This window comes from Lagenorhynchus albirostris, chromosome 7 (genome assembly GCF_949774975.1).
Source record: "Lagenorhynchus albirostris chromosome 7, mLagAlb1.1, whole genome shotgun sequence".
In the NCBI taxonomy this organism is placed as follows: domain Eukaryota; kingdom Metazoa; phylum Chordata; class Mammalia; order Artiodactyla; family Delphinidae; genus Lagenorhynchus; species Lagenorhynchus albirostris.
Genome location: NC_083101.1, coordinates 89,164,547 through 89,190,736, shown reverse-complemented (window position 1 = coordinate 89,190,736; position 26,190 = coordinate 89,164,547). Strand labels below are relative to the sequence as shown.

General features: G+C 41.8%; 1 protein-coding gene across 4 annotated transcripts in view; it reads left to right on the top strand.

The window, feature by feature from the left end:
* FAM120A (family with sequence similarity 120 member A) overlaps nucleotides 1–22,181 on the top strand; it is a 104,122-nt gene extending 81,941 nt beyond the window's left edge. Inside the window, exons 12-18 of one of the 4 annotated variants that reach the window (XM_060155433.1) lie at nucleotides 2,717–2,831; nucleotides 8,163–8,372; nucleotides 10,138–10,321; nucleotides 10,894–11,031; nucleotides 13,362–13,503; nucleotides 13,976–14,072; nucleotides 20,269–22,181. In XM_060155433.1, the coding sequence (XP_060011416.1) occupies nucleotides 2,717–2,831; nucleotides 8,163–8,372; nucleotides 10,138–10,321; nucleotides 10,894–11,031; nucleotides 13,362–13,503; nucleotides 13,976–14,072; nucleotides 20,269–20,580 (1,198 nt within the window). In that variant the 3' untranslated portion in view covers nucleotides 20,581–22,181. Of the gene's footprint in view, nucleotides 1–2,716; nucleotides 2,832–4,208; nucleotides 4,264–8,162; nucleotides 8,373–10,137; nucleotides 10,322–10,893; nucleotides 11,032–13,361; nucleotides 13,504–13,975; nucleotides 14,073–20,268 lie in introns of those variants that run through there. The other 3 variants (XM_060155434.1, XM_060155435.1, XM_060155436.1) reach the window with 3 other exon arrangements.
* The last annotated feature ends 4,009 nt before the right edge of the window (nucleotides 22,182–26,190 follow it).

Sequence of the window (26,190 nt, the reverse complement as noted above, 5' to 3'; positions counted from 1 at the left end):
AGCCTTTCCCAGGGTACAGCTGAGACCAGACAGACGAGATCCTTATCCAAGACAGCTTCTGAGAAGACAGACTGAGTTACGTTCTGGAGGAACTTAATAAATACAATAAGGGAGATAGAGGGCTTGAGCCCCCAAACAAGTGCAGGCTTTTCCAACACCCCAAGGAGCATACCAGGGTCCAGCTCCCCATCTGTGCCAATAGGAGGCAGACCACGTTGGTCCCCCAAGTGATGTGGAGACCTGCTTCTGTTCCAGCTTCCGTGCTTCTAAAGGGTAGTGAGAGGAGAGGTGACGAAGGGGGAACTGCAGATACCCTCAGACTTCCACGGTAGGAAATTTAAGGCCCGACCCAGGAAGAAGACATGGAAAAGAATGTCTAGAGAAAACTGAGAAACACAAAGTGATTGAAAACACTGTCAGTGCACAGATAGGAAGAGCGTGAACACGTGAGATAACCAAGGGTCAGTTTTTGCTGCTCTCACCTTTGCCCCTGACTGCAGTGCCATTGGTGCCATCCATGTTCTATGGTATTTAAGCTGTCTATCTATGTACATGTGTATCTTTATGAACACACTTCATACTCTTTCTACATCCAGAAAGTCTTTCTGAGGACTTACATTGAAAAACAAATAAAGGGTGACTTTGTTAAAATGTAAATAGAAAGCCAAATGGAGGAAGTGGTAGGTATTCTAACCCAAAAGGCTTTTCATTGTTGCAGCTGAACTGACTGCTGAGAGTCTGAAAAACCAGGAAAGATCTTAAGAAAACCAGCCTGTCCCCAAAACAATCTTTTTCTGATTCATAATTTTTAAAGAAACGTCTAGCCTAGGGCTAGGGGATGAAGAGGGGAGTTAGTGTTTCATAGATCTGCAGGATGAAAAGAGTTGTAATGATGGATGGTGGGAGGATGTCTGTGCAACACCGTGAATGTACCTAATGCCCTTGCACTATCCACTTAAAAATGGTGACAGTGGTAAATTTTATGTTATGTGTATTTTACCACAATTTTTTAAAAATAAGAAAGAAAAGGGTTGTATAACATGGATACTTAGGCAAAGAACATTGTATATTGAGCAAAATCTTTCCACAATAATTTTTTTCAGAGAAAAGTAGGGAGACTTTCTTCAGATTTGCTGTTTCTTGCATCAAGCCCTGGTAAAAACTCAGTATGATTGTTTTATTTAAGATATTTGGCACTCAAACAATTGCAAAGGGTGTTATTTTTGTCATTGTAAATGTTGACAGTTTAATGAAGTAAAACTTTTACATCACTCGAATCTAAATACCATACATCCACTGTTTGTTTACCTTGAAATTGCATGCCCTTTCTGCTTCTACTACATAATTTTACCATGAAGTATATAAGCTCTGTGCCTCCACTTCCCCATCTCTACAATGGGATAGTAATGGTTCCTGCCTCAGAGTTGCTGTGACCACTTGAGGAATCAGTGTGTGTAAATACTCAGACTAGTGCCTGGCACCAGCAAGCACTTTCATTTTTCTATTGGGATTTTTATTGAAAATACTTCTCTTAATCAGCTGGATGAAACTTCCTCCTTCACCTTTTAAGTTTATGTTCCTGTGGGTGGATGTTAATTATTATAGAAATGAGAGCAGGCTCTGTACCAACTCTGATGCTGATTTTTGTTGACTTAAATTTTAAGCACTGAGAAAACGTTCTCAGCAGACAGTACTAGAAAGAGTTTTGTTAGGCATGTCACAGTTCTCCATACTCCTTTTAAGCTATTTGCCAGAGATCACATAGGGATCTATGTATCTCCAGAAGTTATTTTTGGTGATCATCTGGCAACTTGGCTAGGTCATTCTTCAAGTTTGCTGAATGCAGAGACTTAGGAACCACTGGACATGCAATGAGACTTATGACGAAGTTCTTAGTGGTTATCCCTTTACTCTCTCACACCCAAATACTATTTGGGATTGTGCTTTGGCTTAATGTCCTGGAGGTTGTCACTGGGGCAGTGCCGTGCGGCAAGGTGAGTAAAGGGGAAATGATTGGCAGAGAAAAGGGACTGTGGACACCTGGCAGTTCTCAGGTAGATAGTACAAATGGAGGTTGAAGTTGTAGAAATTGATTTCCCTTTAGCTGCTCACACCAGGGTGGCCCCAGTAAGTCTGTGTGTCCCCAGGGATTGCAGGTACCAGTTCTGAAGGCTGAAGCTTTAGTTCTTGTCCCTGCTGTCCCTTCCTATTCCACTGCAGGGCATTCACCTGCCACTGCCAGAGCCCCTTCTGTGCACACGGTTCGCACAACACTTACTCTTCATCAGGAGATAAATCTTGCTTATTTGGACCTAGGGCCTGCCTCCCAGGTATCCTGTCTTGAATTAAAATAGATAAGTCATATAAATTTGCGCTTAACATATATTTTCAGGGTTTCAGGGTAAAATTTGTGCTTAACTTTTACCTCACAAAAGTAAAGTTGTATCAAAAAATCACTTACCAGCTGGTTTGCAGTGTGTTTAAATTTAGTGTTATTTTTAATTACTCCAAACATTCTGATCAGCCCAGATGATGATTAGATTTTCACTTGTAATTGGCATCATCCAGTGAAAATAGAAAAGCTGGGTAAGAAATCCATATAGGCCTCCTTAGCTTGTGTCATCCTGAGTCTCCTTAGAACCTGAACACCAGGTTATGCATGTGACTGGTGACTGCTCCATCCTGACACCAGGCCTTCTCTGTCTACCCGCTGTAGGTATATGGTGCAATGGCCTGGAGCACGGATACTGCGTCGCCAGGAGCTGGATGCCTTCCTGGCACAGGCGTTGTCCCCCAAACTCTATGAGCCTGATCAGCTGCAGGAGCTCAAGGTAATTGACAAGCCTCATTCCTTGTTTTGGGAAGTCTTGTTTTGGAGTTCTGTGAGACACAGCTAACCTCACGGAGGAGTCACTCAGTGCACTAAACTAGTTATAATAATGACGTGAACTTAGAGCCTTCAGGGCAAAAGGAATTTCCTTCCCGGTTATGGAAACAGTCAAGTCTACTTTTGTTCGATAAAGGTTTTCCCTTGTTTACCAATGGGTGTTTATTCTTGTTTTCCACATCAGGAAATAAACTTGCCTTTTATTTCAGGTGGGAATCCCAAACCCTGGGAGGGCTTGGTCCTAAGAATTTACTAACATCTGGCCAGGATTCTTTTTCTTGTTTCGTTCTGTTGTTCCTAAATACAACATTCGTTTTCTCTAAAAAATAGTCTTTGCCCTCCTAGTATTGTAAATCCCTTTTAAAAAAACCACTTGAAGAACAATGTTATGTCATCATCCCTGTGCCCTTTTAGTCAGCATTTAACATCGTATTCCTTTTAATTTTCCCTTCTAGTATTCCTTTTTTTCTTTAATTGTTTTGACAGTATTAATTTTCTCCATGTTGTCACCTGATTTTTTGGTGTGCTTATCTTTTCAGTGCACTTTTATTAGTCACTGTGTCCACATGGCTGTACTCGCTTTCTAATTTCTACACTAAATTTTAGAAAATTCAAGACTTTTCAGAGTTAGCTAAATTAGTGGATCTGCCTTTTCTTTTTAATGTACAGGGTTTTGTTTTTTTCTTTGCCATTGGTTTGGTTTTCTTTTGTTGCTGTTTGTGTTTTTTGTTTGTTTTTTACAGAATTTGATTTGTAATCAAGTAATCTCTTTTGACAAAATCGCCTTCACTTTTAGATCTTTTTGCCATTCTTTATGAAGGCGTTCTTTCCCTGCAGAAGAGTTTTAGGCTCATTTGATGGGTTTTCAGTATTCTCCTGTTGGGGCTCAATAAATCTCTGGTTTCCCCTAAACTACTGAGTTAAATTCAGTAATCCGGTGTTGACCCTGAACTGTGTGGAGCCCATGTCATTTGTGGTCGCCTTAGGCTTCTGATGACTTTGAAACAAGCTAAACTAAAGACAACCAAACTTAGGAGACTCTACCTCAAATTGTATTCTTTGTAGTTTAAGCTTTTCTGTTTGTTAGGCAGAAATTATTTTTTTTTAAATGGTTTTGAATTGAAGTTTTCCTTCTAGAATATTTGGCCGGGTGTCCCCCCCGAGAGGCTGGTACTAAGTGCAGGCTCTCCCTCCCTGTGTCCTAGCGTGTGGTGCCACCGCCACCATCTTCATCAGCAGACTGTGCTCAGGGGTGTTGTAAATACTTTTACTAGAGTGTGGTGCCATCCCTCTACCTCTACTTCCTGTTTCTCTTATTTAGATTATTACATCAGTATTGACATCCCAGTTCTGAAAATCAGACCGCCAGGTATCAGGTATGCCCACCAAGCCTTATTCACCATCAACTTGCTTTTACTCAAAGTTCATCTTCTCCCATATCCTTTTCATTTTTGGATCAACACATAGGATATAACTTTTGAAAGACAGTCGCACTCTAAGCTTTCATTTTGGTTCTTTTGAGGTCTTAGTGCTTTCATAATTTTCTCCTGATTCTTCATCTAAAGCCAGGCGTTTCTAGAGCTGTGTTTAGAAAGACCCATTTTATGTGCAGTTACTTCAAGCCCACCACTATCCCTTTGGGTCTTGCTGGTCTGGAGTTCTGTGTTCCTTTCACCAAGGACAGCCTGCATCGTTAGTGCTTCATTCACGAGCACCATAAATTCTGAAAGAGCTGGAAGGGAAAATAACAGCATTCATTGGGGGGAAAGATAGTTGGGTTTTTTTTAAGATCAGAGATCCTCTCAGCTATCAGACTGAGAACTGATAGGAATAATCATTATTTAAATGAACAAAAATCCCTATGCAGAGACTGAGGGTCCCAAAGTTCAGTGATAGAAAAGTAAATTTCAAAATTGCTTTTTCACTTAACCGTTAAAGTTGTTTTGATATTTCAAAAGCAATGACGATGCTTTTCTGTAAAATACCATTTTCCTGTTGAGGATATAGTCAACTCTTGATTTTTGTTGTTCTTTTAGGGGCCATTGTCCAGTTTGTGGATTGCCCAGATCCTGTTTTTCTTCTCCCATTTTTGTCCATTATATGCTTTGAGAATAAATAGGAGAAGAGAAAGAAAAGACCTAATTTTGAACAGTTTGGCCTCTTGATGGCTATTCTGATAGGAGGTTTGGTGGGAAAAGATGTTGAAACCGTTGGTTTAAATGAATTTGCAAGAGTTTCATCTTCTCCAGTCTCTGTCCTCCCGCCACGACCCTGAATAGTTGAGTGTTCTGCGTGGCTCCTTGAGGATCCATGACAATGATTGACTGACGGCCTTCACTTTTTCCCTGGTTTATTTTTGTGGCGCTTCTCCTAGGTTACCAGCACAAAAATAATGACTAAGGTAAAATCAGCACTGACACTGTGTTTGGAGGAGGGCGGGTGAAGGATGAGGAGAAGGACCTTTGCACAGTTTTAATATTTATCCAGTTTCTTTCTCCCTTGCTTTTGACATCCCTATAATTGCCTTAAATTCTTTTAACAGTTTCACATGCCAAGTGCAGAATTAAAAGATGGAAAATGAAGAGCTTTAAAGACAGTAGTAGGGACGTGCAGCATGTCTGTGATACCTGTAAGAATTGTTGTGCGTATAGGTAAATATGACCAATCAAAGTAAGAGTCTGTTGCCCAGTAATTAGAAGTTGGACCAAGTAACCTCACTGGAATTTGGTTCTTGAACTAATTGGCCAGAGCTACATTCCATATTTGTATTTCCTGTAAGATCATAAAATTTTGTCACTATTTTTCTAGTTGAGGAACTTTGAATAATGGTGAATATTTTATCTTATGTGGTATAAGAGAATGAGGTTGGAATGTGAATACTGCAACCATTTCTATGATCAAGGGTTCAGATTCTGGTGCCACCAGATCAGTTTTGTGACCTTGAGCTCTCTGTTTCTCCATCTATGAAATGGAGTACTAACAGCAGTATCATACATGAGATTGTTGAGATGTTAATGAAATAATACATGGAAAAATACTTAGAGTGATGTCTGATACATATTTATTAAGTGCCCCATAAATATTAGATAGTATTATGTGTGCAGTTAACATTTAGGGGATGAAATATAAAACACCACGTAAAGTAATTAAAAATTTTTTTGAATGAAGTGAAATCCACACAGCAATTGAGATTTTATTCACATTATTTAGGCAGTTTTTATTTTAAGAATTTTTCTCTATTGAATTAATGGTAGTTGTTATTTCTAAAACAAATTGACTTGAAAATCATTTTTTAAACCCGTAAGAACACAGTTCTTCAACTAATGATGAGGCCATTTAAAATAAATATATGTGTGTGTGGATAATGTAGATTTATCCATTCCTCCCATCCGCTCACTGGGAGGTTACTTGTTCTAACTAGGGTGCTTCTGTGTTCCATGCACCGGCTCCCATTGCTTAGCCTCAGCACGCAGATGGCCATCTGCCCGAAATGGTTTTGAGCTGTATTAGTTAAATAAGGGCTAAGGGTGGGTATGACCAACACCACCAGTGACTAAGAAATGACAGCAGTATCGGGTTTCACCAGAAGGACCCCACTGGCACTTTGTTATAAAGCAAACGGCTTTAGAGCAGCATCAGCACCATCGTTCCCTTCCCCTCAGCCTTGACCTGGTCCTCCCTCCTCTGGCCTGGAAGGCTGTGGGCTGACAGTGAGAGAGCGGCTAGAGGCCTGGTTGCCATGGTCCCTGCAGAGGGGCCAGGGGATGGGTTTCTGCACAGGCAGCCTCCAAGCTTGGGCTGGCATTGCTGCTGTGCCACTTTCCCACAGCGTCAGTGTTTAGGGAGGAGAAACTCCCTCTTTCTGCCTCAGGACTCAGAAGAAGGGAGTTTCCACTTCCTTTCTGCAGTGCAGAGAAAGACAAGGCCGGTGGGGATCTCAGTAAGTTAGGTGACTTTTTTTTTTTTTTTTTTCCATTTTGACCCTCTTTCTCTCCCCTTTCTGCTCATAAATGTAAAAAGGCATCTAATTCTATCATCCTGACCCCACCTGCCCTCAACTGAACATGTTTATTAGTTCCCTTTTCTGACACTACATTAGAGAAGCAGGAGCCAGCAGAGGTGGGCTGGGAGGGGTGGACAGACTTCTCCAGGTTCAGGAAGTTCTTTACTGCATTGACTTCAAATTTAAAAAAAAAAGGGGGGGGAGGTTGGAAAACACAGTGTTAGCTGATAATGGGAATGTTGACACTGACAGCACAAAACATCAGATAATCAAATTCATTAGTATTTGGCACTGGAGTCATCTTTTTTATCTTTAATGAAAAGCCAGTTTACCTGCCACAATTAGGCATTGCTTAGTTTGGTACCCATAAAGACTGCATTCTCAAGAGACCATCACCTTAGAAAATAAGCATGGAAGGTGGGAAGACAGAAACCAGGACAGTTAAAGCTCAGTCCTGGATAATCCACAAACATGGTCCTTCACTGATAATCAAGAGTTGACTGTATTTGTCAGTGTTTCTTATCCTACACATTAGATGCTAGAAGAAAGGGCTGTGTGTACAAAGGAAGGCTCACAGCACTAATGACTGAGTGAGAAGAACCCACAGATACAAGTCTTTAGCTTCTGATAGTCTGCATGGTTCAAATACAGTGTTTTTGCTGTTGTGTTCTTTCATTTATAAGCTATCCATTTCTCCTAAAACATTTTGACAGTCTCATTAACAAGTTGCTATCTAAAACATTAACATATAAAATAATGTAAACATAAAGTACAAACTTAAGAATGAAATTATACCAAGTAATTTTTTAAGATAACTGCTTGAAAAATGCAGAATCTTAATAGAGTATTCCTTTTTACAACATTTCTGTTAATATATTACCAGTGTTTAGAATCTTCAGTGTAAAATTTTATTTCGTAAATGAATTGTGGGCTTCTTAACTTCTAAGGAGACTATTAATAATTTGTTACTTTGTCATGTGTCCACCTTAAATACAGTATTACTTGATACTTGTGTAACTCTTTACAAATTCCAAATTGAAATATTTCAGTGTGTTTATCAAACAGTCTCTTAAATTTAAATTTGTTAAATAATGTAAGTCTTTCTGTTCAGACAAGTCAGTGTTAAGACACTGTAAGGTAGTGATAGGGCTGCTTAGGGGGCATTTGGTTGAGGAATGTGCTCATTACCTGTGGAGAGTTGTAGTCAGACATTGTAAGAATTGGATACTGTAGTATTCTTACTCCATAGAAATCACTCTTTTCCATTTAAAGATTGAGAACCTCGACCCCCGCGGCATTCAGCTGTCAGCTCTCTTCATGAGTGGCGTGGACATGGCCCTGTTTGCGAACGACGCGTGTGGCCAGCCAGTGCCCTGGGAACACTGCTGTCCTTGGATGTATTTTGATGGGAAGCTCTTCCAGTCCAAACTCCTCAAAGCAAGCCGGGAAAAGACCCCACTCATCGACCTCTGTGATGGTCAGGTCAGTTGCAAGAAAGCAGGCTGGGTGGGGCAGGGAGGAGCAGGTGGCCACCTCCAGCCAGAATGAAATAACGCTCACTGGCTAATCTGTTGTCTTTCCTACCGAATTTGTAACAAGCCTGTGCGACAGGAATTTGATTTAGATTGGGCCCAGCCCAGTGTGTAACCAAATGCCAGTTTAGTGCCCAGCTCAGGATATACACTTGGTTCTCATTATTCACGGTAATTATATTCTATATATTCGCCTTGAACACTGAATTAGCAAATACTGAACCTTTGCTCTTAGGGGAAATATACGGTTAGGTTCCTGCAAGCCTCCCGTCACATCATCTTCATCAGCCAGTCAATATGTAACCTTGTTTTACATGTGTTTCTGTTTAAATACTTCTTAATGCATATATATTGTTAATCCACTCACATTGAATTTATGGCCGACAGCACTATAACTCAGCCTCACCAAAGCTCATTTAACTAACACGTGCATTTTCTCTGTAAGGTACATCACAGCCTAGCACTTGGGAACACTAGTCAGTACTCAGCACTGCTCTTGGGGCCGTTTGAAACAGCAAAATCATTCACAAAAACACGAAAAGTGTGGCACTAAGGAGACAGTGAACAGGACACATGTTTACAGTATAAAAGCTGAAACACGAAGGCAATGCTGTGTCTTCTTCAAGCTCAGGTGGCAACTCAAACTTTATCCCACTTAGCAAATGTCTTCAAATGACTATGAAAATGCCAGGAGTATTGATTTTGAGGTTACAAATAAATTTTAGCAAGTGGGTAAGTGTGCAGATGTGGAACTCATGAATAATGAGGATTGACTCTACTTTTTAAAAATCCTGATTTAAAAATAAAGTGAAGTAGGTTATGAGGTTATCTTGTCCCTTTGTATAAAAGAAGCTCACATGTGCTGCAAGCTTTTTAACCTTAGACTACAAAACATGCATTCTCCCACGTGCTGCTTTAGTCAAGCTCAGTCTAAAGACAGATTTACAGAGTAAGCAGATTTTCAATTTCTCTGATTACAGATTGGTTGCTGGTGTACATATTTGTGTATTTATTAACAAAAGACACTCAAGTTGAATGTTTCTGATGTTTTTTCACAGTGGAATTTGACATACACAAGTTGTATTGTCCACATTTGTGCAGGTGACTGAACAGTCATCTCACAGACAGCCCCACAGACAGATCAATTGGGCTGTTGTCCTGTCCAGTCTCAAAGAGCTCTAGGCTTCCCTTAAAAAGCATCTATCACTCTGTGCCTCAGTTCCTTCTCTGTAAAATACAGTAAATACCTGACCTAAAATTAAATTGATAGGAAAGTACATTTTAAAGATGTGAACTAGGCATCATCTACCCCCTGGTCCACAAGTGGAAGGAAGGCTGTGAGCATGATCTGTCTGGACTTACTCATTGATTTTGAGAACCAAATTCATTTTCAGTTAATAAACTTTATAGTAAATGGTTCTCACCTGAAGATATGCTGAGAAAGTAGAAATTTAAATTCCTGTTCTATGAGATTAAGATTATGAGATGAAGAGGTATCTGTTAATCTTTTTTTTTTTTTTTTTTTGCATTTTTGCTTTTGGGGTCATGTTTGCATTCTGTAAACAAGTATCACTGAGCAGATTGTGACTGTGTTATTTATGGGTAAATAAGTAGGCATGGCACAGTGGTCAGCATGTCTCATTTCTTTCCTGTTCTTTCCAATTCAATTGAAACCTTGTGAGTGAAGTTTTCACATGCCAGTCCTTGACTTCCAGGCCGAGCAAGCCGCCAAGGTAGAAAAGATGCGGCAGAGCATCCTGGAAGGGCTGAACTTCTCCCGGCAGAGCCACCCGCTCCCCTTCCCACCGCCAGCGGCGCTGCCTTTCTACCCCACCTCCGTGTATCCACGGCACTTCGGGCCCGTCCCACCAGCACAGGGCCGAGGGCGGGGCTTTGCAGGTGAGTGTGTCCACCACTGTATATAGGGACTTGCTAGAGTGGGGAGACAGACGCACGTACAGCGTGCAGGCCTTCTTAGCGGGCAATATCTTGCTGTGTTGAGACCTTGTAAATAATTGACAGGCTTAGTTATGAAGTTGGCAGCAACATCTCTTCACATTAGAAAGGAGCAAACTTGATCCCGGAAGAGATTATGTATGGGAAAGGGAGCGGGAACTACAAAAGCTATTAATAGCAGAGATAAGATTTTAAAATTGGTCAGTGTAGCTGAAAACTCTGCTCACGTTTGTGATTTAAGATTTTCTCACGTGTGGGGTCAGTGGAGCTCTCCTCCACTAAGGCCACCTCCCAAGTCTGTGGCAGAGCCCACAGCAATAGTGTTCGGTCCCCAGAGGCTCCTCCAAGAGCAGGCAAGGCGACATTTCAGTGTTGTTGGTGACAGGAGGGGTCAGGAGTCTCCTCCCTGGCAGCTGAAGGACATGGGGGTTACTCTGCCTGAAAGCCCACTGGTGGCTCTCCCTGAACCCAGTTCCTCATGGCTTCTCCCATCTCTCTCCACCCGGGTCCCACAGGAGTCTGTGGCTTTGGAGGCCCCTATGGGGAAACTGTAGCGACAGGCGCTTACCGTGCCTTCCGCGTGGCGACAGCAGCAGGACACTGCGGAGCCTTCTCAGGCAGTGACAGCAGCAGGACTAGCAAGTCACAGGGCGGTAATTATGCCACACCTCCTCCTAGAGCTTCTGTCCGCCAGCAGCTTCCCGCTTCTTCTGACTCTTCTTCCTCCTCGTCTGTCCTGACTCCAGCACCATATCCTTCCTGATAGGTCCCCACTCTGGCATTCACTGCTGCTCTTCTCCCAGCCTCTGCCTGCCCCCAGGTCTCTGCAGCAGCTTTGCTGTGGCCCATCTCTGCCTTCCAGAGGGGCCAGTGTGTGTCCACACACAGCCCTTCTTCTGTGCACCTGGCCCCCTAACCATTGTCTCCTGTGTTAGAACAGGCTGCCCAGTAATACCCAGTGATGTTTTTTTCCTGTCGTATTCCCTAACAGCCCCCTCTGGGTAAAGAGGATGATGCTTGTTTAGAAGATTCTAAGGGCATTGTACAATTCTTGGCATGAAAAACTTTATCGCAGTTTGTTTCATAGAAACATTTTTAAAGAAAGATCTAACATCAGATATATAAATAGTCTATTTTAAATTCGCATTGCTTCTCTTCTTATTTGTATTAGGCTTGTGAGGGAGAGAAAAAGTCTTAACATTTAGTCTTGAAATACTATCTTGTGATTTTGCTGTACTTTGAAGCCCATGACTTGTGACTTTGTCATAAATCCCACATTTTGGGACTGCAGATCTAAACATGGCTATCAAGTCTACATTACAGGATTACTCAAATACAATTTTGAAGAACTTTTAGGATAGGCAAGCCTTTCTTGACCGGGAATATTTTTCCAGCTCAGTTACTTGCATACTTACAGAAGCTACCTAGAGACATCTTTTGTAGCAGTAAGACTCTTACAGATGAATGCTGCCCTCTCTCTGTAGCTGTAGGAGCCACTTCTCCTCTCCTACTGCATGCCCCTCTCCTGCCTCCCCTGAGTTCTCCCGGCTGTCCAGGGTGCTTTTCCTCCTGTTACTGCGCATCATGCAGTGCACAGTAACGTGTGTTCTCTGCTTCACAATCAGCTTCAGCTTCTTGCAACCCTTACCTGGAAACTTATGCTGGCCTGCAGTTGTGATAAAATACTGTGGTGGCAGGGAGGGCAGGAGGGGGGAGTTCTGACTATGAACATTGTTTGGTCAGAAGTGGTTTTTTAGTCTGAAATGACAAGAGGAGCCTGCTTCTTAACTTCCACCAAATTGTGTCTGGAATCCGGATCTGTGCTGTCCAGTATAGTAGCCACTGGCCACACGTGGCTCTCGAGCACTTGAACTGTGGCTCATCCGAACTGAGCTGTGTCCTAAGCACACATCTAATTTTACAAACTTAATACAGAAAAAAGAATGCAAAATGTCTCATTCGTAGTTGTTTTTTATATTGCTTACATGTTGAAATTAATGTTAATTTGGGTATATTGGGTTAAGTAAAATATCCTTTTTTTTTTTGGCTGCACCATGTGGCATGCGGCATCTCAGTTCCCCGACCAGGGATCGAACCCATGCCCCCTGCATTGGAAGCACAGAGTCTTAACCACTGGACTGCCAGGGAACTCCCTAAAATATACATCACTCATATTTATTTCATGTGTTTCTTTGTACTTTTTTAACGCGGCCACTAGAAAATGTAAGGCTTGTAGATTTTGTTGAACAGCGCGACCTGGCTGTTAATCATCATGGCTAATACCAAGATGATGGAGAATTTATTATAATCCATTCCATGTGCCAGAAAAGAAGATGCTTGAGGTTCTGTTTTGTTTTGTTTTGTTTTTATCAGAAATTTTGGTACCAACTAATTGTTTTGAGGATTTTCTTAGGTAAGTCAGAAAACCTTAGAATATGCAGGCTACCAGTAGTTAATAGAAGTTAGTGAATACAATGAATATTTGTAACCCTGCCTAAGGAAATTATCGTTTAATAATGCAATAAGAAGTAACAGGCTAGCTTTACTGATTAATTTCTGTAATGCTTAGTTAAGGTAGTAAACTTGTAAGTAGTTACTCAAAGAGAAAGACATTCTGAGTTTGCAGATTTCCATCTCGGTAATATAGGAGGTGTGCCATAGGCACCCAATGCTTTATTGGATCTATTTCTACCTAACAGCCATGCTCATTTTGCAGTTGTAACCTATTTCAGTTGTCACGGGTTCTTTAAATAGCCAACACAGTTGTCTTACTTTCAGGTGTATTTTTAACAACAGCTTAAAAATAAAACCATTAAAATCAAACTTGTGCACATAGATAGTTCACATAATAAACAAGTCTTCACAAAGCAAGAGAAAGGGGCTTCATATGAAATGGAAACCACATTTGAAAAGAAACTGCTTGCTTATATCTCTTTGTTAGTCCTGTGATTGTAAAGATGTTTTTTCATCTACTTTTGTGCAGGAATCCAACCTATACCTTCTCAGGGAGGGAAGCTAGAAATAGCTGGCACCGTGGTTGGCCACTGGGCTGGGAGCAGACGGGGCCGTGGAGGCCGTGGGCCTTTCCCCCTACAGGTAGTTTCTGTTGGAGGACCAGCAAGAGGGTAAGTTCTGAACAATGAAAATTTATTTGTGTAAGCTTAAAAAAACAGCCTCTTACTTGTTACTTTAATCATGAGTTTACTAGGAACATTTTTACATCATTAAATGCATTCTTCTTTAACATCATTCTTAGTGGTTGTATAGGATTCCATTATATATAGCATTATGTAATTATTTAAACCATTATTAAATAATTATCCCAAAATTACTCAGTTAACCATTTTTTAATGTTTTTTAAGAAAAGAACATTTTTGAAGTGCATTATTTTGAAAAGTGAATACACTGGATATGTACCAAAAAAATAAGATTGATTACTTGGACTAAATCTTTGGTGTGACCATGATTTAATAAAGTTTGTGCTTCCTGTAGCGTAGACTAGACACCTTTAAATCCATTTGATATGATTTTAAATGTTTAAATGTTATCTGTAACAGATTCAAGTCTGTTTGTTTTTGTCCTCTTTTATGTGTTTAGGCGTCCAAGAGGAGTTATTTCCACTCCAGTGATCAGAACATTTGGAAGAGGTGGAAGGTACTATGGCAGAGGCTATAAAAACCAGGGTGCGATTCAGGTAATAACACAACATAGTGCTAGTGCCGGTTCACTCCTGAGTGCCTGATCGTCCCAGGCCAGTGTTTCAGTGCCTATGTCCAGACAGGAGGGGTGTCGGAATGTTTCTGTAGCTATTGAGCTAACACAATAGCGGCACATGGTGCTTACCAAATGTACATTCCCTCAGACCCAGATCATTTTATCATCATTTGTGGTAAAGAGAGCATGATCTCGTGTTCACATGCTGTACATAGGCATTTAGCTGAGAATAATCCAGGAGCTATTAATGCTGTTTATATTATAAAACATTATGTAGGTAAATCACATTTAGGATTTAAAAGAAAATTGTGACTTTAAATCCTGGAACAGTGCATCTTTTTCTCCTCCTGGACCATCTTGACTAGCTCTTCCCTGAAAGGATCAGCTCATGAGAAAATAAAGTCACATCTGTCTTCATGAAAGAGCTAGAACTGCCGCTTTGGATATTCCATTTTAGGACTTGGATTCTGATGAACTTCCCTTGAGAACAATCTTTTAAAAACACCAATCAGCCCTAACAATGTATTATGTTGTCTCATTTACTGAATTACGGCGTTTAGTCAAAGTACACAGTTTTTTCCCATAGCATCCTTGTAAACATTAAGAGGAGTACACTCTTGTGACTCATTTATTAATAACCCATATTTGGAAACTTACTTGGCCGAGAGAAAATAAAACTTCTGCCTTTGCCAGGTGATCTTAGTGTCTTGGTAACTTCTGTTTTGATGAAATACATCAAGCAAATCAAGTGCAGAGGCAGTCTCTTTCCTGAAAGCAGGCCTAGGCAGCCCCTCTTCGTAGCACAGCATCCAGCAAGGGGGAGGTACTCAGCTCGTTCTGGCTCTCCTGTAGCCCCACCCTGACCTTCCTCAGCCTTCACCAAAATGCCCTTTTGAGCTAGAGGCACTCTCGGCCTCTCGACTGGTTTACAAGAGGGAGGAGAACTTCATTCTTACTGGTTCTCCAGAGCTCGTCCTATAAAAATGCCTCTGGTTGTATGTTATGGTCATACATGGTGGATACAGGGGCCTTTCCTAAGCTGGTAGTGGGGAATATGTGTCCCTATATTGCTTAAGCACTTTTATTTTTAATATAAAACCGAGATACCAGAAACCACAGAAACACACAAATATAGCTTCATCAGTTATAAGTCAAATAGCCATGTAGCCATCACCTGTGTGATGAATAGCATTTTCCCAGCCATATCAAGAGCCCTTCATGGGCCCAATCCCAACACTAACCCCCTGCCTCCCTCTGCACAAAATAACTACAACCCTGGAGTTTCACACTCAGTTATTTCTCCCCTGTCTCTTTTTGGTTGTATCACTCACGTGTGCATTCCTAGACACTGATGTTGAATTGTGTTCATTTTCTTATAGTTTGCTATGTCTTCTAAGTCTCTCTGAATCAGCAGGCTTCCCTCCCCCACTTTCTTTTCCTTCATTTATCTATTGAAGGACAACCCAGGTTATTTCACCTACAGACTTCTGGCTTTTGCCGAGTGCACACTCATACTCATGGTGCTGTTTCCCATGTGGCTCTGACCTTTCTTGCCCGCTGGTAGCTGGGTCTGGATGGTGCATCGGACTTCGGTTTGTCCCTGTGGCAAGACTGTAGTGTGTGCTTTCATGTCTGCTTATCTGTTTTTATGTTAGGACCTGTTAATCTGTTCATATACTGCAGATTGCAAAATGAAGATATTCTCATTCGGTCATTTCTTTTTCTTTATTTATTGGGGTATTTTTATAAAAAGATGCTTCCCATTGCTTTCTGGTTTTGGTGCCTGAGTATTACAGCCCTTACAGGAACTAGGTCAACACATGGTTTTTTGTAGCTCACCTCACCCATCCTTGGCCACTGGGCCCTTTGCTGTGACCTCTGGTCTTCAGTAGCTTCCTGTCTGGTGTATCACCCAGCCCAGCAGACCAGTGACAGTCGTTTCTCTTAGTTTCTCAGTTTCTTTAGTGAGAAATGGCATTTCAAATAGGAGCACCGATGGACCCTGGCTGCCATAGGGTCAGTCATTGTTCCTAGTGTTCTGTGTACATAGACACACAGAGTCCTGTTTCTTTATATATGTAAACACACACACAACCGATGTGCCTTTTTATTGTATTTTTTAAAGGTATGATTCTCATGAATTCACAATGATGTTTCCAGTTCAAACTGAGGACTATAGGCTTTTATTTAGTCTCATTTCTGTTACATCTCTATTTTCTTTTTTCTACACCAAATCACCATTTCTAGGCTTTTCCTATGAACAGAGCTAGAGGGAAAAGGTGTACACATGCACATTCACATATACTATGCACATGCAAACATATATACATGTAATCTGCTGCTTTTTTCCTCCCTAATTAAACTGACTCTTCTAATTCAAATTTAGGATTTTAGGAATTTGACTTAACCTTTACTGTTTATATCAGTATGTCTTTTCTTCCCTTCTGAGAATCTTGGTTCCTAAGAACCCAGAGGATGATTAAATTAGAACATCCCGTAACTCATTATTTACTTCATCCCACATTGCATACACAGTCTGCTAGGAATAGCTAATTCTTCCATCACCAGCACAGTCACTGGGAACAATTAAAAGAAAATGTTGGTATATGCTTTCCCCATTTTCCCGTCATCCTCACAGTTTTGAAAAACAGCTTTGCTACTATTGTCTGCATTGTCCAAAGTATACTCCTTTCAGCCACATTTGTCCAGGGTTTGTAGATAACTGTGTCCCGTGCCCCACCAGCCTTGAGTCTGCTGGTCCATTTTGTCCCTCTAAGGCTCTTTCTTTAGTGGGTTCCTAGGGAAGACTTAGGAAAACAGTGTTTAATTTGAAAACAGTTTATTTTCCTAGCAATTAGAAATATTGGTTCACATCTTCTCAAGTGACTTACACATTATTTGATTTTCTTCTGTTATAAAGCTTTGCTGTTAAAGACTAATAATAATTGAATTGTCTTTCCCTTTGAAGTCATTTGCTGTTTTGGCTAAATGCCTAAATTGTTTTTGTTTTTCCATCAAAGTTTAGTGACATGCCCTGCTGCTGGTCATTCTTGGTCAATGCACTCAGTATGCAATGCCTTCTTTCCAAATGCAAGTTCAAATTTGTTTATGTCAGAAAATTTTCTTGAATTACTAGTTTTTCATTTCAGTTCTTTTGCTTTGCTTTGTTTTCATCTCTGGTGCTCCTGTCGTCCTAGACCTTCTGGGTCTGTCTTCGGTGTTTGGCATACTCTTGATTCCTTTTCATCTCTTCCTTTCTTTTTTGAGATGTAACTCATATACGATACAATTCACCTGTTTAAAGTGTACAATTCAGTCTCTTCCTAAGGTCATATGCAATCACCGTTAATTCCAGAACATTCATCACCCCAAAAGAAACCCCTTATTCATGAGCAGTCATACACCCCACCCCCATAGTCTCTGGTGGATCTGCTTTCTGTCTGGAGTTGCTCTCCGTACATTGCATGTAAATGCACACGTTGTGCCCCATACCAGGACTTCATTCTGTATTACTGCTGAGTGATGCTTCATTATATAGATGTACTACATTTTGTTTACTTGTTCATCAGCTGATGGACATTTAGATTGTTTCCACTTTTTGACTATTACGAATAATGCTGCTATGAACATATATGTACAAGTTTGGGTTCCCCCCCCCGGTTTTATTGAGATGTAATTGACACATAATATTATATTAAGTTTCATGTGTACAGCATAATGATTCGATATTTGTGTTTATTGCAAAATAAGTCTAGTTAACATCCATCACCACACATAATTACAAATTTCTTGTGATGAGAAACCTTTTAAGTGATGAGTATATCTTGTGATGAGTATATCTTTTAAGATATACTCTTTTAGCAACTTTCAAATATATGAGTACTGTTAACTATAAGAGTGTTGTTAACTGCTGTTAACAACTTTCAAATATATAAGAGTACTGTTAACTGTTAACTACACATTTTCACTTCTCTTCAGTATGCATGTAGGAGTGAATTTCTGGGTCATATGGTAACTCTGTGTTTAAGCATTTGAGGAACTGCAAAACTGTTTTCAAAATGGCTGCACCATTTTCCATTCCTATCAGGAATGTATGAGGATTCCAATTCTCTACATGCATGTCAATACTTGCTACTATCTGTTGTTGAGTTTGGCCATCCTGGTGGGTATGAAATGGTGTCTCATTGTGGTTTTGATCTGCATTTCCCTTTCTTCATCTCTCTGATTTTAAAAATTTTGTTCTTTCACCTTCAGGTACTATGATGTTTATTTGGTGTTGTTTCTTCTAGTTTAGTGTTCATTTCTGGAATTACTTTTTCTTTATTTTAAATTCTTCCCAAAGTTTTTCGCCTCACTTTATGGCTTTTCCTGGTTTAATCTGTGCTCCTCTTCCTCATCCTGTCCTGTCACAGCCTGTTTTAAAATTAAAGGAAGCAGTCTTGGTCTTTTATTGACATGCCTTTCTGATGTATTTCATTGTCCTTAGGGATGTTGTTCCATCTTTTATTGCCATAATGTGTGGATTCCTTGTTACTTCCTGTTGCTCGTTTTTAAGTGAAAGTAGTATTCTTGCACCTTGAGAAGGACAGATGATGATGGGCAGCTTGTTTCCTAAGAGTCTCTGGCCTTCCTTTCTCTGTTGTTGCCATCCTGATGGGGCCAGTGCTGATACGATATGTCAGTGGGACAGAGGAGGCAGTGCTGCCCCGTGCTTGTGGTGCATATAGTGGTGGAGGACCCCTTGCAGTGGCCTAGGCTTATGGGAAGAATTAGCGGTAGAGAGAGGGAGTGTCTCTTTCCAAGCAGGTACAGGCTGGCTTTCCTTCTTAGTCTTCCTGCATCCTTCATAACTATAGGGAGGTTCCCTAATAAGCAGGCACCTCAACACATTTCCTGTAGCAGGCACCCATGGGGGAACTGCTTAATCACCACTGGCAATACTCTGCCACAAGTGTGTGTTTAGTCTGGCAAGTGGACTTTTCCTCGAGAGAGTGAGGGTTTTGAGATTTGAAAGCATGTACTTGAGGTCTTCAGTATTATTTTTCTCCGCTTCTTGGCCCTCCTATATTTTTATATTAATTATGTTTCTCAAGGTTCCAAGAGAATGACAGTAGTATTGACTTCTAGAAAAGTTTACATGAGTGTTTCTGAACTATAGGATTGAAAACTAAAATGAGAAGACACTGTGTAAAACTGAGCCCAAATGGGGAACATGATTACCTGTGGTGTACAAGAGGGTGTCTCTAAAGCAAGGGTGATAGGTACCTCCAGTTCCACCCTGTATATAGACTACAGAGTGGATAGAGTATATAATAGAATGTTTAGAGTATAGAAAATTTAGATGATAGAATGGATAGCGTATAAAATAGAATGTAGAGAGTGGATAGATTATAGAGTGTATATAGACTGTAAAGTATAGAGAGTACAGTTGACCCTTGGACAATGCCGACTCTCTGCGCAGTTGAAAATCCACATATAACTTTTTTTTTTTTTTTTTTTTTGCGGTACGCGGGCCTCTCACTGCTGTGGCCTCTCCCGTTGCGGAGCGCAGGCTCAGTGGCCATGGCTCACGGGCCCTGCCGCTCCGCGGCATGTAGGATCTTCCCGGACCGGGACACGAATCCGTGTCCCCTGCATCGGCAGGCGGACTCTCAACTACTGCGCCACCAGGGAAGCCCCACATATAACTTTACAGTCAGCCCTCCTCCATATCCACAGTTCCACATCCGCAGATTCAACCAACTGTGGATCATGTAGTACTGTAGTATGTGTTTGTTGAAAAAAAACCGCATAATGGCGGACTTGCGCAGTTCAAATCCATGTTGTTCAAGGGTCAACTGTATAGAGAATGTATAGAGTATATAATAGAATAGAGAATAGAGTGCATAGAGTATATAATAGAATGTAGAGAGTATATAGAGTATACAACAGAATATGTAGAGTTTAGAGAATACAGATTATGGAGGATATAGAGTACCTAATAGAATGTATAGAGAGTATACACAGTATAAAATGCATAGGGTAGAGAGTACCTAACAATAAGAGATACAGCCATGCACTCGCTGTGTTCTGTTCTTAAATCTGCAGTGAGTGTCATCAGGCCTCAACTGGTGTCTCCTCTCACCCGCTGTTTATCAAAAACTGCCTTATCGCTTGCTGTGCTTCATTTTAAATAGGGCAAGCCTCCTTATGCTGCTTCAGCAGAAGAAGTGGCCAAAGAACTGAAGTCGAGATCCGGGGAATCTAAATCCTCCGCTGTGTCTTCAGACGGGTCCCTGGCTGAAAACGGAGCGGTGGCTGAGGAGAAGCCGGCTCCCCAGATGAATGGGAGCGCGGGCGACACCAGGGCCCCCAGCCACTCGGAAAGTGCCTTGAACAATGACTCTAAGACGTGCAATACAAATCCTCACTTAAATGCACTAAGTACAGACAGTGCTTGCCGTAGAGCTGATGCTCTGGAGGCAGCTGTCTTAAAGAAAGAAGAGTAAACTTATTTTTTATAGAGGGTGAAGGATGCTGGAAGGGTAAGGATTTAGGAATATCTGGAGAGAAAGAGAGCCTACAGTTATGTACATTTTTTCCTTTCCGTAAGAGAAAAATGAGGACTTTGGAAATTCGGATCCCTCTTTGATATCAGAGATTTAAACAACACATTTTTAGTTTTAACCAGTTGTAGTCAAAATGCTACAATAAAACAAAAAGAGAGAAAGAAAATGAAGAGCATTTGACTCCCACACTTAAAATGAAGTACACACAAAGTTTAAACTGGTTAATGACAAAAGCCTATAGCTGTGTTTCTTGAACTATAAAGAAAACAAATTTTGGCAGTCTTTAAGTATATATAGCTTAAAATATCATTTTTAGCATTTGGCACCATATGTATGCCATTATCTTTGATTTTGCATTACTGTTCACAAGAAAGCTTTGTCTAAGGCTTTGATTTTATGATTATGAAAGAAATTAGGCACAACCACAGTTTTTCTTTCTTACTTAAATTTCATCACTGTTGATGTGGTTCTTTTGTGTTAAAAAAAAAGTGCAACTATCAAAACTAAAAAAACTATAGAGTAATATTGCCGTTCTGCTGATTTTAAATATACAGTACATCATACATACTTTACAAGCAAGTTAAATGGAGATAAAGTTGAAATCATAGAAGATGCAAATGACCTTTCAAAATCAACACACTGTGTTCTGAAACTTTTCGTGACTTAATACCATGCATCTGTGATCAATGAACTATGTGGTTTTGAATCGGACGTAGACCATTAGTGCTACTACTTGAGCTAAACTTCTGCATGGTTCATAATTTTTAAAGTGTGTAGTTAATATTATGCATGTTATTGTCCTTTCTTCCATTCTTACCAGTATGTGCCCATTTGCAAAACAAAAATGCTAATAATCAGTAATAGTCCTATAAAAGATGTTAACTCTGTTTAGTCATTGACTGATCTTGCTCTAACCTTAAAATTTTGTGATTATTGACCTCTGTTGCATTTATTCTAAAACCCCCCAAATTATCTAGCTGTTTCGAATATCAACATTACCCTGGTGTATTCACTGCTGTATGCATTATTGTTCTTTGTTGCTGTTTTATGCCTTCATATTAGCAAAATATGAAATTCTGTGAAAAACAAAAAAAATCCCTTTGATCTTTAAAAAAAAAAAACAAAAAAAAACAACCCCCCCTTCTGTAGCAGGAAACAAATTGCTTGTTCTTGAGAACTTTCCCATCAAGAATTTAGTAGAAGCAGGTATACTTATATCATTTTGATGTTTTTGTTAATGTTTCCAAACAATGTACTTTGAAATCAGAATCACTTCTTATTCGTTTTCATATAATTCTCCTGATGCTCTTCATCACACATTAGTGATCAGAAATGAGATGTAATTCCCCAATCCCTGCCCGCAAGACCTGAGTAGGATCTTACTGTAAGTTGAAGGGAGTTTTGCCCTAACTCATGGATTGTGCAAGAATGAACTGCTGTTGGGTTTGACTGATTGTAGATGGGTTGTGGTGTGGTGTATCTGAAGGCTATTGAATGCAACTTACAATGCTTAATAAAAATCTTTATTCTTTTAGTATAAAGATGGTACGGCTTTTAAATTCCTTGTAAAAACATACATTTTACTAAGGTTTAATTCAAATTGAGACAGCTACTGAAGAGCTTAGTCAAATAACCAAAATTTAGAAATATTTTGCCCATTGCAGGTAATTCCAGGTTTCTAGCTCTAAAGAAACATATGTGGTCAAAACGCAAGTTATGCTGATGTCTGAATTTCATAGTTACAAAAAACACATTCTCTAATAGAGCAGGCTTAGAAATAGAAATTTAATTAAAAAAAAAACCCAAGGAAGAAATACATTTGATCTTGATTAAACCACTTTTTGTTTTTTACAAGATCCATACAGTATTCAGATTTGTTTCATTTTTACTTAATGTCCTTTTTTCTAGTATCTACCGCATTATATTTAGTTGTCATGTCTCCTTAGTCTCTTCGTTCTGACAGTTTCTCAGACTTTCCTTGTTTTTGGTGATCTTGTGACAGCCTTGAGGAGTAGTCAGATATTTTGTTGAATGTCTTGTAACTGTGATTCGTCTGATTTTTTTTTTTTTCATGAGTGGACTGGGGTTAGGCTACATAAAATTAACATGCCTTATCACCATTGATAGCGACTTGATCATATGGCTGAGCTAGTGTTGGTCAGGTCTCTTCACTGTTAAGGTTGCCGGCTCCTACTCCTTTCCATACTGTGCTCTTTGATAGAGCCACCATGTGGCTCACGAGTGACTCACGAGTGGGGAGTCATGCTTGAGTTAGCTAGTAAATTATTTGGAATTCTTGTGCGTGGCAAATTTGTCTCTTCTCCGCCATTTCCCCATATGTTTTTACATCATTGAGTTCTGAGTGCTTAGCACAGGACAGGGGTGAACGGTAGGCATTTAATACATTTTGGTCCTTTTTTTGTGAACATCCACTGTAAATCTCTCACGTTCTAATAACACCTTCAATGATGATACTAAAACAGGACGTGCTTTTTTAGAAGCACTGTTCTAGGTGTTTTAGCTCAATTAATGCTCACAGCAATGCTATCAGGATGACAGTGTTATCACCACCGAAGGTTTTTAACTTATTGGAGGCCACACTGCTAGTGAGCGGTGGACACAGGGTCTGAGTCCGTGCCCTTTGGAGCCCACGCTCAGAGGCTTTGAGGCGCTCTTTAGTCCATCATTCCCCTACGCATGGCCCGCCCAGCTCCTCCGGAACCGCTTCTCCGGGAGGTGCGGGGAGGTGGGGCTGTGTCCCCGCCTCCGCGGGGTGGGCAGGAGGGGAGTGGCCACACGGGAGAGAGGGGGGCGGAGGGGGCGGTGTCAGAAGACGTAGTATCAAAGATGCTGGGACTGCGGGCGCGCGCTCTCGGCCGGGGTCGGAGAGGGGAGGGCCGCCTCAAGGCCCCGCCCGCCCGGCCTCCTAGTCAGAGGAAGACGCGCCCGGGATGCGCGCTTCCGGCCTTGCGTGGAGGGGGTGGGGCCATGCGTAGGGCGGGGCAGGGCGGGGCCTTGAGTAGGGCAGGCCCATTCCTCCGTGCGCTGACGGTGCGCGCGCACCTCTTTCCTCCTATTTGTGAGTCTTGCGTTCCGCTGCGTCCCAGCGCTGCTACCCAGGCTAGGCGCGAGGCGACCGCGGGAGGTCGGCGGTGGCCGGTTCGGTGTCCACACTGCCGACACCTGGGGCCGAATTCCGCGCGCAGAGAGCTGACCGGATCCTCGGGGACCGCGAGAGCTAGGCCGGGTTCCCTACACGGTCACCAAGATGCTGACATCGAAGATTTCAAAGCTAAAAATAAGGAGCTAGAAGAAATTGTTCAGCCAGTTATTAGCGAACTATGGAAATGCAGGCCCTCCCCAAACTGGGGATGAAGAACCAGCAGACAAAGATGAGTTGTAGACATTGCTCTGCTAGTGCTGTAATATTGTAAATAACTGGACTCAGGAACTTTCCTTAGGATGAGAGAAAAGTCTCGAATGTGATTGGAATCTTCACCTTGGAGTGGAGTTGAAAATGCTGTCGCCCGAGTAGCTGTTTACTGCTTTTCATTAGCAGTTGCTCACGTGTCTTGGGGTGGGGGGCGAGGAGGAATTGGCTATCATCAAAAGTAGGTAAAAAAATCTGGGTTAGGATATGTGTTCACCTTGAAAATGTTCTATTTAACAATTGGGTCATGTGCATCTGGTGTAGGAACTCGTTTTCTACCATAAGTGATACCAATAAATGTTTGTTATTTACACTGGTCTTAGAAAAAGAAAAGAAAACCCTCCAGTTCTGGGGTTGGGCACCGGCACCGCATGTCCCTATAGCCTGGGAGCCACCTATGCCTCTGTGGGACCCACCACGGTTCCCGGTGCCCGGGACTGACGAGGCACTGTCCTGAGCTAGTCTGTTCCAAGCAAGCCCTGAGTGTTCTCCTGGTTCTGACAGGTGTGCAGACTCCAAATGCTGTTAACCCTCTACTCCTACAGGCTGTGGCTCTGGGATTTGGAGGAAATAAAGGAAGCACCCACACCTCTCCTCTCTGACACTTGTCTGGTCAATCGTGTTGGCCCCACCGTTCCTCAGGGACGTAGGTTTGAGCTCCTCTGCGTTCGTATCATGCTCTGGTCCACAGTACCAAGGGCCACGACGGCCCCCCAGTCCTTGCTTGCACTCATTTTGCGAGGCAGTGGGGTGCGGGGGGGTGGGGCTTCCCCTTTACAGAAACCTCAATTCCAGTGAGGACTCACCAGCACGTTTAATTTAGTGTCAATTGCAAACGCCTGTCAAGTTTCCTCCATTGGACTGTCTTTTCAGGGAGGGTTGTATTCTCAGTGCCACCGGCCCCTACCCCCAGATGCCAGCAGTGCCTCCCCATCATGACAACTGCATGATGCTGCCCTTCCCCTTCCCCACCCCCGCTCCTCTCTGGAGCAGGTCCTCCCCGCTGAAGAAGAACCCTGTGTTTTGGAGAGGGGAGAGGGATGGAGGCACAGGCCTGGGCAGGAAGCAAAGGGAGGCCGAGCACACCACGCTTGCTTGGGGACAGGCTGGCCATCTCTCCCACGTCACTAGGATCACGGGGGATGGCCTGAGTGGCATCCAGAAATAGGTGAGGGACCAGCAGCTGTGCGTGGCACTCTGGGGCTCGGGACTGAATTCTGACCCCAGCGTTGCTCGTAGGACAATTCACATACTCTCCTGGGCTGATGGTTTCTTTTCCCTTTCTTCCTTTTTGAAAAATAGCTTCTACTGATTTTTTTTTCTGGTTTCAAAAGTAATATGTTTATTGTAGTAACTTTAAGAAATATAGGTAAACAAAAAGGAAAAGAAAAATCACTATACTGTTAATATTGTTAATATTCTTAATCACCATATTGTTAATATTTGGCCTCTATCTTTCATTTTTCTATGTAATATATAAATTTTTTTGCAGAAAATAAACCATTATACATGTTTTATAACATTTTCTCCCCACCTACAAAATATTTTATGGCTCTTTCTCTCTACCATTTCATATTCTTCCATAGCCCCGCGATTCCACGGGTAGCTGCACCATGAAGTACCTGCTTGCCCCGTGTGGCTGGACATGGCTTTATTTTGGCATCCCCCAGTATTGATGGAGCATCTGTGTTGGGTACTGCCCTAGGTCCTGAAGCTCAGAGGGCAGCAAGGGCCCTCCCTTCATGGGCATTTACAGTTGGGGGCTGGGTGAAGTATACCTATGTACAAATAAGACTATTTCAGACAAGAAGATGAGGAAAATAAAACAGGGTGATGGTTGCGAGGCAGGGAGGGCCTCTGGGATGGGGGATGAGAAGGATAGTGGTCTGTGGAGAATGGGGTCAGGCTTGGGCCCGGGGTAGGAAGCAGTGGATGGAGAGACTTCATGAGTGAGAGGGAAAGCCAATGATGCAGGGTGAGGGTTCTGGGCATGCTGGTGGCCCTTCAGAGGTTGTGACCAGTCTCCAGGTGGTCACAGCCTGGGAGGCATGCACACCCTACAGGTGGTTAGCATTTCACCAGAAGGACTGCCTAAGGGTGGGATGTGAGGGTAGGTTGTC